This window comes from Balaenoptera ricei, chromosome 16 (genome assembly GCF_028023285.1).
Source record: "Balaenoptera ricei isolate mBalRic1 chromosome 16, mBalRic1.hap2, whole genome shotgun sequence".
Taxonomy (NCBI): Eukaryota; Metazoa; Chordata; class Mammalia; order Artiodactyla; family Balaenopteridae; genus Balaenoptera; species Balaenoptera ricei.
This window is the reverse complement of record NC_082654.1, coordinates 37722867-37737483: the sequence shown is the minus strand read 5'-3', so window position 1 is coordinate 37737483 and position 14617 is coordinate 37722867. Positions and strand designations below refer to the sequence as shown.

Below are 14617 nucleotides of genomic sequence, written 5' to 3'. Positions count from 1 at the left end.
GTTAGAGCGAGGCAGAAGGAGAGCACGCTGGGGGCCAAATTCCTTGCTGCTGGTTCCAACCTGTGCCTCTTCAGACACTCAGTGGAAAACCTGAGGCTGTGCAGCCGACTTCACAGGGCAGAGTCCTGAGAAAGGAGGACGGGTTTCAATGGGGGTGGGAGAACCGAGGAGGGGAGAGCAGGACAGAGAGTGGGGCAGCCAGACCAGGACTGAGCTGGAAGGGGGATCAGGTGCCAGTTTTCAGGGACCAGGAGTCAGCTGCCTACCTTTTCTTTTTTTTTTTTTCTTTAACATCTTTATTGGAGTATAATTGCTTTACAATGTTGTGTTACTTCCTGCTGTATGACAAAGTTAGTTTCAGCTATACGTATATATATATCCCCATATCTTCTCCCTCTTGCATCTCCCTCCCACCCTCCCTATCCCACCCCTCTAGGTGGTCACAAAGCACCCAGCTTGTGATCTCCCTGTGCTGTGCGGCTGCTTCCCACTAGCTATCTATTTTACATTTGGTAGTGTATATATGTCCATGCCACTCTCTCACTTCGTCCCAGCTTACCCTTCCCCCTCCCCATGTCCTCAAGTCCATTCTCTACGTCTACGTCTTTATTCCTGTCCTGCCCCTAGGTTCTTCAGAACCATTTTTTTTTTTTTTTAGATGCCATATATATGTGTTAGCATACGGTATTTGTTTTTCTCTGCCTACCTTTTCTTGATGGGGAGTATTTCAAATTCCCCTGAAATCTCTCTGCACTTCCCTCCCTAACCCCCCAGAAGGCTTCAAGGGAGAAATTTGGGAGTTGGCAAGTTGAAGATATACCAGGAAACTCTTTAAGCATCACCAATAAATAACTTCTGGATTCCCACAGGCAATTAGGAGCCACTGACACTTTCCCAGGAGGTGAGCGTGAAGCCCAGGAAAGTGCAGGCGGCCAACTCAGGCATGTGCCCACCACGCATGTGTGCCCACCATGCACGTGTGCCAATTATGGTGGCTGAGGGGCTTCCAACAATACCTGCAAATCCCCCACCGCAGCCTGTACCTACCATTCACCCCTGCACCCCGTACCTACCATTCACCCCTGCACCCCGTACCTACCATTCACCCCTGCACCCCGTACCTACCATTCACCCCTGCACGAGGCTTAAAACATTCCCAGACCCCTCACCCTACACTCCATAGAAGGGTTTCCCAAAGTTCCTATATTTGCCCCATACATTGAATTTCCATGGACTTGGCTTTGCCTAAAACAACCACTACTGCAATCCAGGTTATAAAGAGTCTCTGTTTAACAGAAAAAGAAACAAAGAAAATATGTTTAATTACTTTGGAATTTAAATAAACTGTTTACATTAAGGGGTAATCTGTGGACATCCATTAACTCTATGCCACAATCAGCTGGGTACCTACAAAATGAAAGTAACTGCACAAGGACAAAGAGAACACAGCTACACACACACACACACACACGCACAAACCGACCATGCAGACCCCAGGGTGACAGCAAAGCCATCCAGTGTGTGTCGGGGGAGGGGGTGGTGGAGAAAACTCAGTGATTTGTTAAGACACCTGTCACAGGGGAAGGGAGCGGATCGAAGTCACTTTCTTTTCTAATTCTCTTGTTTGTTGGGATTCCCCCGTCCCTCACTTCAAGCTGAATACGAAAGCTCAATGAACAGATATAAAAGATGGCACCAGATAGGAAGAAAATAGTGAATCTGTTCTTGAAAAGCCAGGTGTTTTCAAATCTGGAGGATCTGGGCCAAGAACTGCAAAGCATATGGCAGACCCCACGGCTTTCTCGTGGGAAATGCCAGCAGGGGAGGAAAGGGGCTGGCATGGAAAGGCACATGGCTGAGAAATGGCACCTCAGCAACCTCAGGCCTCTCAGCTGTGTCCTACTCATTCATTTGAAGAGATTTTACTGAGAGTTTTACTGTATAATAAGCAGTGCACTAGAAGTTAAAAAAAATCAAGTGATTCAAAACACATGTTACATTTTGTATAAACTTGTCCTGCTACCTACTCTGTGTTAGTCACTGTGTTGGATTCAGGGACACGAACGTGGGTAAGCCATGCTCCCTCCCCCACGGAGCTCCATTCTAGTGAAGGAGACAGACACACGATTACCTTCTAGCCCTGTGTGGAAAAGGCCAGACCACCATGCAGGAAAGCCCAGAGGAAAGAGAAAAGTACTCAGCCAGGGGAGGAATATTTGAGCCGGTTCTTAAGTAAGAGACAGACTGCCCCACAAAGGGTTCGGGTGAAGAAACGGCAGCCTGGATTGGCAGAGAACTGACACTGCATCCCAGGCCTCAGCCAGATGGGACCCCAGAGGGTACTGTAAAATGTAAACGCTCCCTATAGGAGTCGGATGCAAAGGCAGCTTGGGGAACCGCTGGTAGCGCGTGGTGCCTCGTCTGACCTGGGCATAGAGGGGATATGAAGGACTTCCCTCAGGGGTGCACATCCTTGCAGGTGTGGCCAGCTCCCTTTCCTCCCAGAACAAAAGGGGCCTCTAAGGAGGAAGCTGCAGAGGATACGACCCACTGGGCTTCCCATGCCCGTGATTCCATTAGACATGATGGGCCACCAACAAAGGGAAAATATTAACAAATCCTGTCCCGGGGTGGAAAATGGGTGCTAAACTGCTTGTCCCTTCCCTCTGGCATTTAGTGAATGCAAAAGGGCAGCAGAATAGACAAGGGCACTGTGACGGGCCTACCCACCTGTCTGCCAGCTTCTCCCACCTGCTCCTAAGAGGGGGGGAGTGGGGAGAAAGGAAGGCATGATGTCATCTTTCCCATCCCGCCACCAATCAAGGATTTAAGGATTTGTTGGAAAAAGAAGTTTCTCTCTAGGAGGGTTAAACCTACTGCCATTCACATTGTCCAGTGAATTACTTTAATCAGATTTCTTTTCATCCTGCTGAGAGAAGCTGACTGAATTAACAGCTAGCTATATTATTATGCACCCCTGTGCTCTAAGGCACTGTGCTGAAAATCCTATGAAGTTAGTACTATTTCTATTTAACAGAACAAGAAATTGTGGCTAAGAGAAGTCAAGTAATTTGCACAAGATTGGATAAGAGCTAGTAAGTGGGGGAGCTGGGATTCGAATCCACATAAGTCTAATGCCAGGGTCCACGCTCTTAGCGGTTTTGCTACGGGAAAGGCTAACAACAGAGAGTCATTCTACAACATACAGAGGCCCTCAGGGAATGACAAGCCAAAGAGAGAAAGCTATTTTGGAGGGAGTTGGACCAAGTGCTTGGAAGAAAGGAATCTCTAGTAGATGGATGGAGGAGACAGAGAACAGGAGGCCAGGCCACGATATGCAACCTTGCCCGCTCAGGCAATTCTTCCAAGGACCAGCCTAGCCCACACACTCCAGCACCTGCAGCCTGGCCTGTCTTTGAGCAACAAACCAACAGGTCAGGACAAGGGCTGCCTTTCCTGCTGCGCCCTGCAATTAGCTTGTCCAAACTGGCTGTACGAGGGCCGGGGGCTGAGGGAAAGGCCTAAAAGTACCTTGGCCCAGAGAGGGCAAGTGACTTCATCACAGTCACCTACGTAGTTAGCACAGAGCCAGCAAAGAGAAGCATCCCGGTGACGGGCCGCCACGGCGCTGCCTGTCTGATGGGGCCAAACGTGGGTGCAAGCCAGGAGGGGATTACTCAGCCTCCAAAAATGAATCTGCTGAGTCCACAGCCTCACAAGAGGAAGATGACCGGGTGCACAGGGAAGTTCCTCCTGCCTCCCAAGCACTGGCCTTCTCTACCAGGGCAGTGTCTGGACAGGCCTCCACCATGCTTAAAAATGGTGTGAGAAATCAGCTGAGGTCCAACAAAGAACCAAAAGAAGGAGGAGGAGGCGATCACAAAGATTAGTGCCTTGGCATGAAACAGACTTTGGTTCTTACTGGATATGAAACCCTTTAGAATTTACTCAATCTCTCTGGAGTATCGATGTCCTTTTCTAAAGTGGGGATGATACAATGGCTGATAAATAATAGTGACTCACAATAATAATAATAATAAATGTACAAATGTAATAAATCATTACTAAGGAGAGGCTTATCTCCAAAGCACTCATCATCAGGAACTTAAGCAATGGAAGCTGGTACGCAGGTTATCTAAATCAAGCACTTTGCACACTGTCCCTTGATCAGAGACATTGCTGCAGTGCTAAGAGCCCAAGGGGCAGACATGCCATCACAAGCCGTGGGAATCCTGCCTTTACTACCAACCAGCTACTTTATAATGAGCAAGTTAATTAACCTCTGTAACCTTGGTTTCCTCCTCTGTAACAGGGGGTAATAAGAGCCCTTACATCCAAGAGCTGTGTGACAAGTCATGACAGTTCACACAGAGTGCAGCACATGGCCCAACCACAGGAAGCGTTCAGAAAGGCATGCAGACTTTGCCACTGCCCAGATCACTGCACTCACGTTTCACAGTCACCCTGCTGGAAAGGGGGTGACCCTCGGCAGAAGGAAACACAATAGTGCTGGGATTACAGAGCAGGGAAGAAAAACACCCCATCCTCAGGATGCCATTCGCCCCACCAGCAGCAGTGGTGGTCACTTTGATCGCTAAGCAACAAGAAGGCAGCAATCGGTCTGTCTCATTCACTGCAGCCTCCGTGGCACCCAATGCTGAGTCTGTCACGTGGCGCTCGCTCCAGGCAAATTTGATGACTAAAAGCAATAAGGAAGGAATAAAGGAAGGAAAGAAATAATAAAAAAAAAACAGTGCATACTCACACACACAGAGATACCCACCCCACATATACCATGTGCACTTTCCAGGGCGCTGCCTTAATTAGAGTTTACTGCGTACCCAGGATGGCACTATGCCATTTATGTTATTCTTCCTACGTTACAGATGGGGACTCTGAGGCGTAGAAAAAAGAAATAATTCGCCCAAGGATGTAAATACAATTAGTATATGGTGGAACTGGGAACCATGTGATTACGTGACACCAAAGTGCTTGTTATCTCCATGCCAAACTGCCTTTCTGCTTCCCCTGCCCTTCTCTGCTACCACAGCCTGCCTTCAAACAGAGGTACGGTGCTTCCGAGCTCAGGAGGATCCTTAATTCAACGTGGTCTTGGGCAAGGAACATTATAAAGTGCGGATGCTTTGGTCAACCCGGTCCCCAGGAGGACCAGGACTGTAGAAGCGGGTAGACTGAAGCCTTGGGCCGGAGAGATTATCAAGTAATGAGAAAAGGTTTGGGCTCTCCAAGAGCTCACGGTCTAGCGGGGAGGACCGAGGTTATAAGCATCATCACTGACATAACACGCTATTATTTATTGTCTTACCTGTCTTAACTGCTATGAAGGAAACACACAAAGAGCTATGAGGCTATGTAGCCAGGGGCCACCCTGAGCGGGTGTGAGCAGCTGGGGAATTCCTCCCTGCAGTGACATCGAGGTTACGAGGGAGGAAGGGAGGGAACACTGGAGGAGGGAGGGGTGCCGAGCACAGCACTCGCTTCCTTTCCACTCTGACTCTGAGCCCCAGCTCCAACCTGCCAATACGAGACAAACTGTGCTGTGTAGCTGACACTGCCTTGTGATGCTCAGTTACGCAGAGGGTCTGGATACAGCCCCCTACCCAGCGTGCCATCAAGGTCCGAGCGAGCCTGGGCGTGAGCTCAGGGAGCTAGAGTCAACAAGCCCGGCACTGACTAATGGCCCTACATCTGTCCAGTGCCACTGGGAGGCGAGGAATTACATCCCAGCTGATCAAGGCCTCTGTTTAGCTTGTTAGAGCACTGCGTTTAGGAAATGGTTTCCTTAGGAACCATGTACAAGGGAAGAATAGAAAACCCAGAAATTGGTCAGAAACCTAAAGCATATAATAAAAAAAAAAAAATTTTTTTTTTAAACCATAGCCTGATGGTCTTTCCCCCCAAAACCTAACTCACAAGCCAGGTTGTGAATTTTCAATTATGACTCAGAAAGTTCAATGGGCAACCCCAAGGCAAAGTTCAAAGACCGTTTCTGCACAAAGGCAATTACTCACACTCCAGAATGCACTTCACTCACCAGGCCGTCAGACACATACTGCTTTTCAGATATAAATGTTCCACAGTTGGCGCTTTTTTTGATGATGGCTTTATTTTACAGTTTATTTCCCAGTTAGGCACAAGTAAGTTGGCCTCGCTGTTACTGCTGCTACTTTATGTATTTTAGGCCAGGCCTTTCTCTATTTCTTTGTTTTAACCAACTGAAATAAATACGCTGACTATCATAGGATCAAGTTGCTCAATACTTATTACATAAGGCCGTGCACTCCATTTCAAAGAACACTGAACCCGGAGTCAAACTGGCTGGGCCACTATCTTTTGACCTAAAGCAAATCCCCTTCCCTCTTTGAACCTGTCACGCCCAGTAAAATGAGAGTGTTGCTCTAGAACCTGGGTTCCCAAACCCAAGGATTTTCCCTTGGAATCCACTAGGGAGTTATGTTAAAAATGCAAGTTCTCCAAACTGCCGGCCCAGGCAGGACTCTGAGATCCTTCTAGCGTCAGCATCCCGTGACTTTCTGAAATAAGGCTGAGCAGATTAAAATATAACCACTTCCCTATAAAGGATGGATTTCTGAATTTCAATTCCCTTATTGGAGTTGGTGCAAAGTAGGGGTAAGCTCAACACTTTGATAGAGAAGTTTGCTTAACAATGAGAAACAGCCCACATGCACTCCACAGGTCACTAAGAGCTTTCTAAATACACATTTCAAGCTTCCTAATTAGTAGAGGTCTGACCAGACAGGCAAAGGATTGCCTAAATCAGGGGATTCTTTAAAACAGTGTGGTATTGATACAAAAAACAGGCATATGGATCAATGGAACAGAATAGAGAGCCCACAAATAAACCCACACACCTATGGTCAATTAATCTTTGACAAAGGAGGCAAGATTATAAAATGGGAAAAAGACAGTCTCTTCAGCAAGTGGTGTTGGGAAAGTTGGACAGCTGCATGTAAATCGATGAAGTTAGAACACACCCTCTCACCATACACAAAAATAAACTCAAAATGGCTTAAAGACTTAAACACAAGACATGACACCTTAAAACTCCTAGAAGAGAGCATAGGCAAAACATTCTCTGACATAAATCGTACCATTGTTTTCTTAGGTCAGTCTCCCAAGGCAATAGAAGTAAAAACAAAAATAAACAAATGGGACCTAATCAAACTTATAAGCTTTTGCACAGCAGAGGAAACCATAAAAAAATGAAAAGACAACCTACGGAATGGGAGAGAATATTTGCAAATGATGCAATAGACAAAGGCTTAATCTCCAAAATATACAAACAGCTCATACAGCTCAACAACAAAAAAACAAACAACCCAATTGAAAAATGGGCAGAAGACCTTATTAAGACATTTCTCCAAAGAAGACATACAGGTGGCCAGTAGGCACATGAAAAGATGCTCAACATCACTAATTATTAGAGAAATACAAATCAAAACCGCAGTGAGGTACCACCTCACACGGGTCAGAATGGCCATCATCAAAAAATCTACAAACAATAAATGCTGGAGAGGGCGTGGAGAAAAGGGAACCCTCCTACACTCTTGGTGGGAATGTAAATTGGTAGAGCCACTACGGAAAACAGTATGGAGGTTCCTCAGAAAACTAAAAATAGAATTACCATATGATCCAGCAATCCCACTCCTGGGAATATACCTGGACAAAACTATAATTCAAAAAGATACATGCACCCCTATGTTCATAGCAGCACTGTTCACAATAGCCAAAACGTGGAAACAACCTAAATGTCCATCGACAGATGAATGGATAAAGAAGATGTGGTACATATATACAATGGAATAAAAAAGAATGAAATAATGCCATTTGCAGCAACATGGATGCAACTAGAGATTAACATACTAAGTGAAGTAAGTCAGAAAGACAAATACCATACGATATCACTTATATGTGGAATCTAAAATATGGCACAAATGAACCTGTCTACAAAACAGAAACAGACTCATAGACATAGAGAACAGACTTGTGGTTGCCAAGGGGGAAAAGGGGAGGGAGAGGGATGAACTGGGACTTCGCGGTTGGCAGCTGCAAACTATTACATTTAGGATGGATAAACAACAAGGTCCTACTGTAGAGCACAGGGAACTATATTCAGTATCCTGTGATAAACCATAATGGAAAAGAATATGAAAAAAGAATGTCTATATGTGTATAACTGAGTCACTGTGCTGTACAGCAGAGACTGGCACAACACTGTAGATCAACTCTACTTCAATAAAGAAAATGTTTTTAAATAAAAATAAATCAGGGGATTCTTTACTGAGTCCACACACCCTCTGCATCTTAATATAAAATTTGTGTGTGCACAAGTGTCTGTTTTATTTTACTAGAGAGAGGATCCATTGCCTTCCTGCACTTCAGAATCCCAATTCTGAAGATTGCCCGAAATACCTCTTAATTAGGCCACCCACACAGACAACGTGGTGCTGCTGGTTGCTGTGAGGAACACAGAGGTGACAAAGACACAGCCTCTGCCTTCAAACAGTGGCTGCAAGGAGGGATGGTGGGGAGAGAGAAGTACACACGTGAGTTAACCCCGAAGCAGAGGAAGAAAAGCACCTCAGGAGGGGTGTTAGCAAGGCATCTGGGAGTTCGGAGGAAGTGTGTCTCCTTCATGCTCAAGCAACATGAAGAGTTGGCAGTTAAGCTGGGTGGGGCTGGAAGGACAGAAAAAAAAAAAAAAAGTTTTTAGGAATGTATAGAAATAAAGATGGTGGGCAGGGTGAACACCAGTCCAGAGGGTTGTGTCGCCAGCTGAAGCCCAGGGAGAATTTAGCAAAAGGGAAATAACTCATTTGGATTTCAGCATGTGAGAGAGCAGTTCTTTGATACTTATCACAGATACAACTTCAGTTATACCATCTGCAATTTGGCTACGGTGCCATTTTAAACCTGTGCAGTTGATAAATGATAAATGTTTCTTAGATGATGGGTAAACACAGCTGGCAACCAGTGGTTCTCAAGCACTCCTCATAAACCTCGTGAAAGAGGTGTTCTATCCCATTCTACAGAGGAAGGCACCGTAGACATCATAGCCTATAACTGTAATCACTAGTTTGAGGAATCATGAAGCTCTTGCACATATCCATGGTGAACTTCAAAGGTCCACTGCTGTATAAAATGAGGGTGAACAGTAAAGACAACAGCTAGGACAAAATATTAAGGAATGGTGTTATCTTCACTTATTAGACTCATGAAGATTGCTGAGTGGCAATATCATATAATTACACCTGGGTTCTACGAAGCTTAATCCTGCAAAACTACATAAGATGGATGAGAACAGGGAGGTTGGCAGAAAGGAGAGCAGTTGGCATGGGTAGGGGAGCCATGTGGCCAAGTCCTGTGATCATAAAAAACTTCCAATGGTCCCCAAGTGAGGCTCTACATACAATCAGAGGGGGTCACTGAGACAGGACTGAAAGATGCTCACCACACAGCTTTAAACTAAGGTTCCACAAGGAATGTGGTACCTATAAATAAATAACGGAGGTGACATCGGCAAGATGGCAGAATAGGAGATCCCCAGCCCTAGCCCCCTCACAGAAACTCCAACTTAGCAACTATCCACAGACAAGAATGCCTTTGTTAGCATCCCTGAACCCAGGGGTAAGGTTACAGCATCACAGAAGAACACAAAAACTGAGAAAAAACTACATTAAGAAGGGTAAGAGGAATAGCTTCACTTCATCCTTGATAAATGAATAATGTTTTAATGTATCTTGTAATGACTTATAAATAGTACAGATGTATGGCATTATTTTCTTAAAAGCATTAATTTCTTAAAAGATAAGCAGACTGAATTTCCCTATTCCTGTTTTGAAATTCTTTCTCTCTCTCAGGTTCTGAGCTTATTTCAGATGGCCAAGTAAATGGTCACAAGACGATAAGCTACGATGGTGGCCTGGCAAAGAGAAGAAAGGGCTGGACTGAAGCCATGTAACAGGGGAGCCTAGAGAGGACCTGACAGCTCCTCCAGGATGGGAGTCAAGAGTGACTATGCAGTTTCTGGTCTACATCCAGGAGGACGAGGGAGTAATTAATAGAGGGGGAAGTCAGGAGAGGAAGTGGCATAGATGAGCTGGGTTCCATGTTGGGTGTGAAGGACTGTGTGTATTCTTTTTGTCTATCTGGCTTAAATAAGCCAAATCAGCACCACTGACAACACTGCTCCTGAATGGGAGTGAAGGACAGTGCAGAGCCTCAGCTCCGTGCTCTGCCTTGGACCACGGAAATGCAAACCATCAGAGAAGCACCGATGCAGTTTTCAGGAGAATCACAAATTCCTTTAGATAACTAAGTCACCTGTCACAGATTTCCTCCAAAACTCGCCTCTGAGCTTAGCTCACAGCAGGTGTTATACACATACCGCTGATCCTCTACAGGGAGGCCTCGGCAGAACAGAGGAAAAGGGTGGGAACTTAATGCTATCACCAGACTTAGTTTAGAGTGTGTTCAGTCTGTTCCCCATTCTGAAAACCAAGGGTATCCACTGCCCCAATCCACACACCCCTGCCAATAAATGAATGAATGAATATAGAATATAACCCGTAGAACCAGAGAGTGATAAAGACTAATGGGGAACTTTGAGATCATCCCAGCCAATCGACTGTTTTTACAGATGAAGAATCCAAGGCCTACAGAGGAGAAAGCACAGAAGTATTTAGGGGCAGGCGGAATTCTCCTGATTCTTCTTCCTACCACCTGAGAGAAAATCAAAAAGGATGCTCACTTCCCAGGGCACAGCACCTTCACCTGCAGTGGTTGAGATACATACCATAGGGCATCTGGCACTATTTGCTTTAATTGCTGTAGGAAAGAGAAGCCTGGAGGTGGATATAGAAAAAGAAGAGGAGGCACATTCTCTAAGCATGTTTTTACTGTGGTTCCCTGCATTTTTTAACAATGGCTCACACTACTAATTATTAGTCAACTAACCACTTTTAAGAGAAATAATATCAATACCTATTTTTCTTTATATGGGATCCGAAATCTGTATACAGGGTTTACTTTTTTTAAAAAAAGGGAAGGAAATCAAGATCATATGTTCACTCTGAAATAAAATATGTTTTGTGTGTCTTGAGCAGAAGAAAAAATAGAAGCCCTTGCTGTAACTCATTGCTCATTCTGTAACATGCTTTTAAGAGGATCTGTAAATAATAAAACTCTCAAGAGTTAGAAATTAAATTTCAAAGACAGCATTGGCTGTCTTGACCAGGTAACATTACTGAAAGGCTCATTATAGCTAGAATTTATGGCAGAACAACATGGATAAATCAGATTATATTAAGAGAAAAACAGATAATGACACAAAGCTCACATTAACACAGAGGGCTTTTAAGTTCCCTTTGAATAAAAATTTTCTACTCACATAAAATTTTAATTGAAGAAGAGATAGTTATCCAATTACCTTAATCTCACCTTAATTTCCTAAGGAAAGTTTCTAAAATCAGAAAATGTTAAAAGAAAAAAAATAAGCTACATCTGGAGAGGTGATTGACTAAGGATCAGATCCTTATTCTGATGTCTAACAATTTCAAGTAATCTATCTAGAAATTCCTCAATCTGCATTGGAAACCGCAGTTTTGCTTGAGTTATGAGAAAAAGAAAAAAATATGCATATATTTTAAGCCCAAACTATAAGAACTTTCATATATTGCTTATGAGAGTAATTACCAGAACAAGACCACATGAAAAGCATTTTAACAATATCTATCAAAATCACAAATCCATATATCCTCTGACCCAAAAATTCTATTTCTGAAAATGTATCTTATAAATAAACTTGCACACACAAGGTTACTTACAGCAGCAATATTTGTTAATCAAAGACTAGAAATAGTCTAAATGCCCATCAATAGGACACTTGTTAAATAAGTCATGGTACAGTTATACAGTGGAATACTATGTATCAGCAGAGATAAATGATGAAGTGCTCTCTGTATGGTATGGAAAAATCTCCAAAATATTAAGTAAAAAATTCAAGGAACAAAAGAATGTGCATTATAAGCCACATTTTATATTAAAAGGGAAGCAGGGAAAAATAATAATTTATGTTTGTTTCTAAAGAGATTTTTTTAGAGATAAAGAAATTTAAAATAAAGAGATTTTGGAAAGATACATAAAAAACTGGGGAGGTGGAGAATGAGATGGGAGGGAGGTATTTCACTGTGTATCTTTTTATTCTCTTTGATTTTTGAACTACGTGAATACATTACCTATTCAAAAAATTAAGTAATTTTCAAACAGCAAGAGCTATCTACTTAATGCTCAAACCATTTTATTAAATGCAATGCTTCCTTATAACAAAGAAAGCAGAGATTTCAGCATATCCTCAAACAAACCTGACCTTTGAACCTTTAAGCGAAATATGAAATTAGATGACTCTTGTCCTTATTCCTTTAAAAGAAGAAGTGTTTTTTATATACCTTGCATAAATGTAACATGTTGAGTACTTTGGTCTAAAAAATAATCCCATTTCAATGTTTTCAAGTTAAATCTGAACTTGGTTACTGACATAAAAAAAGAGCCAAATTCCAGCAATGCTGTAAAATTTTCAGAGCTTTCCCTTCTCACCACAGAAAACACCCATACCTCTGTCAGAATTGTTCTTCCTCCCGTGGGGGATTCGGTTAAGGCAAAGAATATATCCATCTTCTGTCACAACTAGGTGTTCCTCACTAGGGAATCCCCAGTGAGAGATAATTTCACTCTGCGGAGCAAAGGAGAAGACAAAGTGTCAATGACATTCTCCAGGTTTTACTTAAGAAATGAATTGTTACTGAAATTTCAGTCTGCTCAATCTAGTAGCCAACATCCCATTGCAAAAGTAAATCCTCCACTTGTTTTACCTCTGTGTTCTACTCATAGATGTTCAGCTAAACCATTTTAACATGTTCTACACCAAGTGTGTCTTATTTTACCATAGTTTTGGGCTTCTTTGTTTCCATCCTGGTTCCCAGGTACAAATAAACACTTCTTTCTTTCTTTTCTAAATATGCCAGGTAATACTGTAATCTACCATTTTCCTTGTTTTAAGAGACTCCATCCTGGGAAATGAAGCATAAAAAGTATTAATCTGTTTTTAACCAATGGACCAATAAAACTACACTAGAATGTGAAGGTAGAGTTGAACAAGAAAAGATAAAATGATTGTGGTAGCATACGCTATTTGTTTTTCTCTTTCTGACTTACTTCACTCTGTATGACAGACTCTAGGTCCATCCACCTCACTACAAATAACTCAATTGCGTTTCTTTTTATGGCGGAGTAATATTCCATTGTATATATGTGCCACATCTTCTTTATCCGTTCATCTGTCAGTGGACGCTTAGGTTGCTTCCATGTCCTGGCTATTGTAAATAGGGGTGGGATAGGGAGGGCGGGAGGGAGACGCAAGAGGGAGGAGATATGGGGATATATGTATATGTATAGCCGATTCACTTTGTTATAAAGCAGAAAAGAACACACCATTGTAAAGCAGTTATACTCCAATAAAGATGTTAAATAAATAAATAAATAAATAAATAAATAAATAAAATGATTGTGGTAATCATTTTACAATATATACATAGTGCAAATCATTATGTTGTACGCCTTAAACTAAAACAATGTTATATGTCGATTATATTTCAATAAAACTGGAGGGAAAGGAGGAAAAGTAAGGAATTATGATCAAATTCACTACTCCATAAGGAAAGATCCATGGGGCAATTGTTTTTTCTTTTTTTTAAAACAGGTATAGTTGATGTACAATATTATATAAGTTTCAGGTGTGCAACACAGTGATTCACAATTTTTAAAGGTTAAATTCCATTTATAGTTATTATAAAACATTGGCTACATTCCCTGTGTTGTACAACATATCCTCGTTTATTTATTTTATACATAGCAGTTTGTACCAATTAATCCATGGGGCAATTGTTAATTGGGAGCTCAGTGGCATATGGATAACTCAATTATCCAGAAGACTTAATGTAAATAAGTACTCATTATTCTCTCTACCACAAACACTTGAAAGGATTTAAGTTTATCATTCTTACAGGAAAAAAATTAAAAAATAAAAATGCTTTTAATTTAAAAACTTAAAAAGAAAAGATCTGGGACAAGAAATAAAATGTAACCTTAAGACCCTGATATCAGGTCATACTCTCTTGGCTGACTATAAATTTATCTCCATCTCCAAGGTTGCCTGATTCTTCAGTTGCGTCACTGCATCATCTGTTTTAAAGCTGCTGTTTTCTGTAGCAACATGTACTTTCCTCATATTTTATGCCTAAATAAGGTATCTCCAGATTTAATTGTTTACTTAAGATTAATAACTTTGAAATGTTTCCATTACTTGAGGGATTATTTTTGCTTATTTGTTCTAACAAATTTTTTTTCAGATACTTTGATTTTTGTATTGAACTATGGACACTGGTAATCTGTCCTTGTTCAGCACATTGAGTATTAACATTCTTCCAAAGTTTTGACACTTTTTTTTTACTGTTGTTTAAACAAATTCATTGAGACTTAAAAATGAAATGAATGTATAAAAATATCACTTACTAAGAAG

General features: G+C 42.2%; 1 protein-coding gene across 2 annotated transcripts in view; it reads right to left on the bottom strand.

Annotated features, from left to right (window-relative positions):
• The window catches only part of LIPA (lipase A, lysosomal acid type), a 104535-nt gene that overhangs the window by 14892 nt on the left and 75026 nt on the right, over positions 1–14617 (bottom strand). For both annotated transcript variants that reach the window (XM_059900952.1, XM_059900949.1), the window contains exon 3: positions 12655–12772. In XM_059900952.1, coding sequence (XP_059756935.1) covers positions 12655–12772 — 118 coding nt within the window. The remainder of the gene's footprint in view (positions 1–12654; positions 12773–14617) is intronic.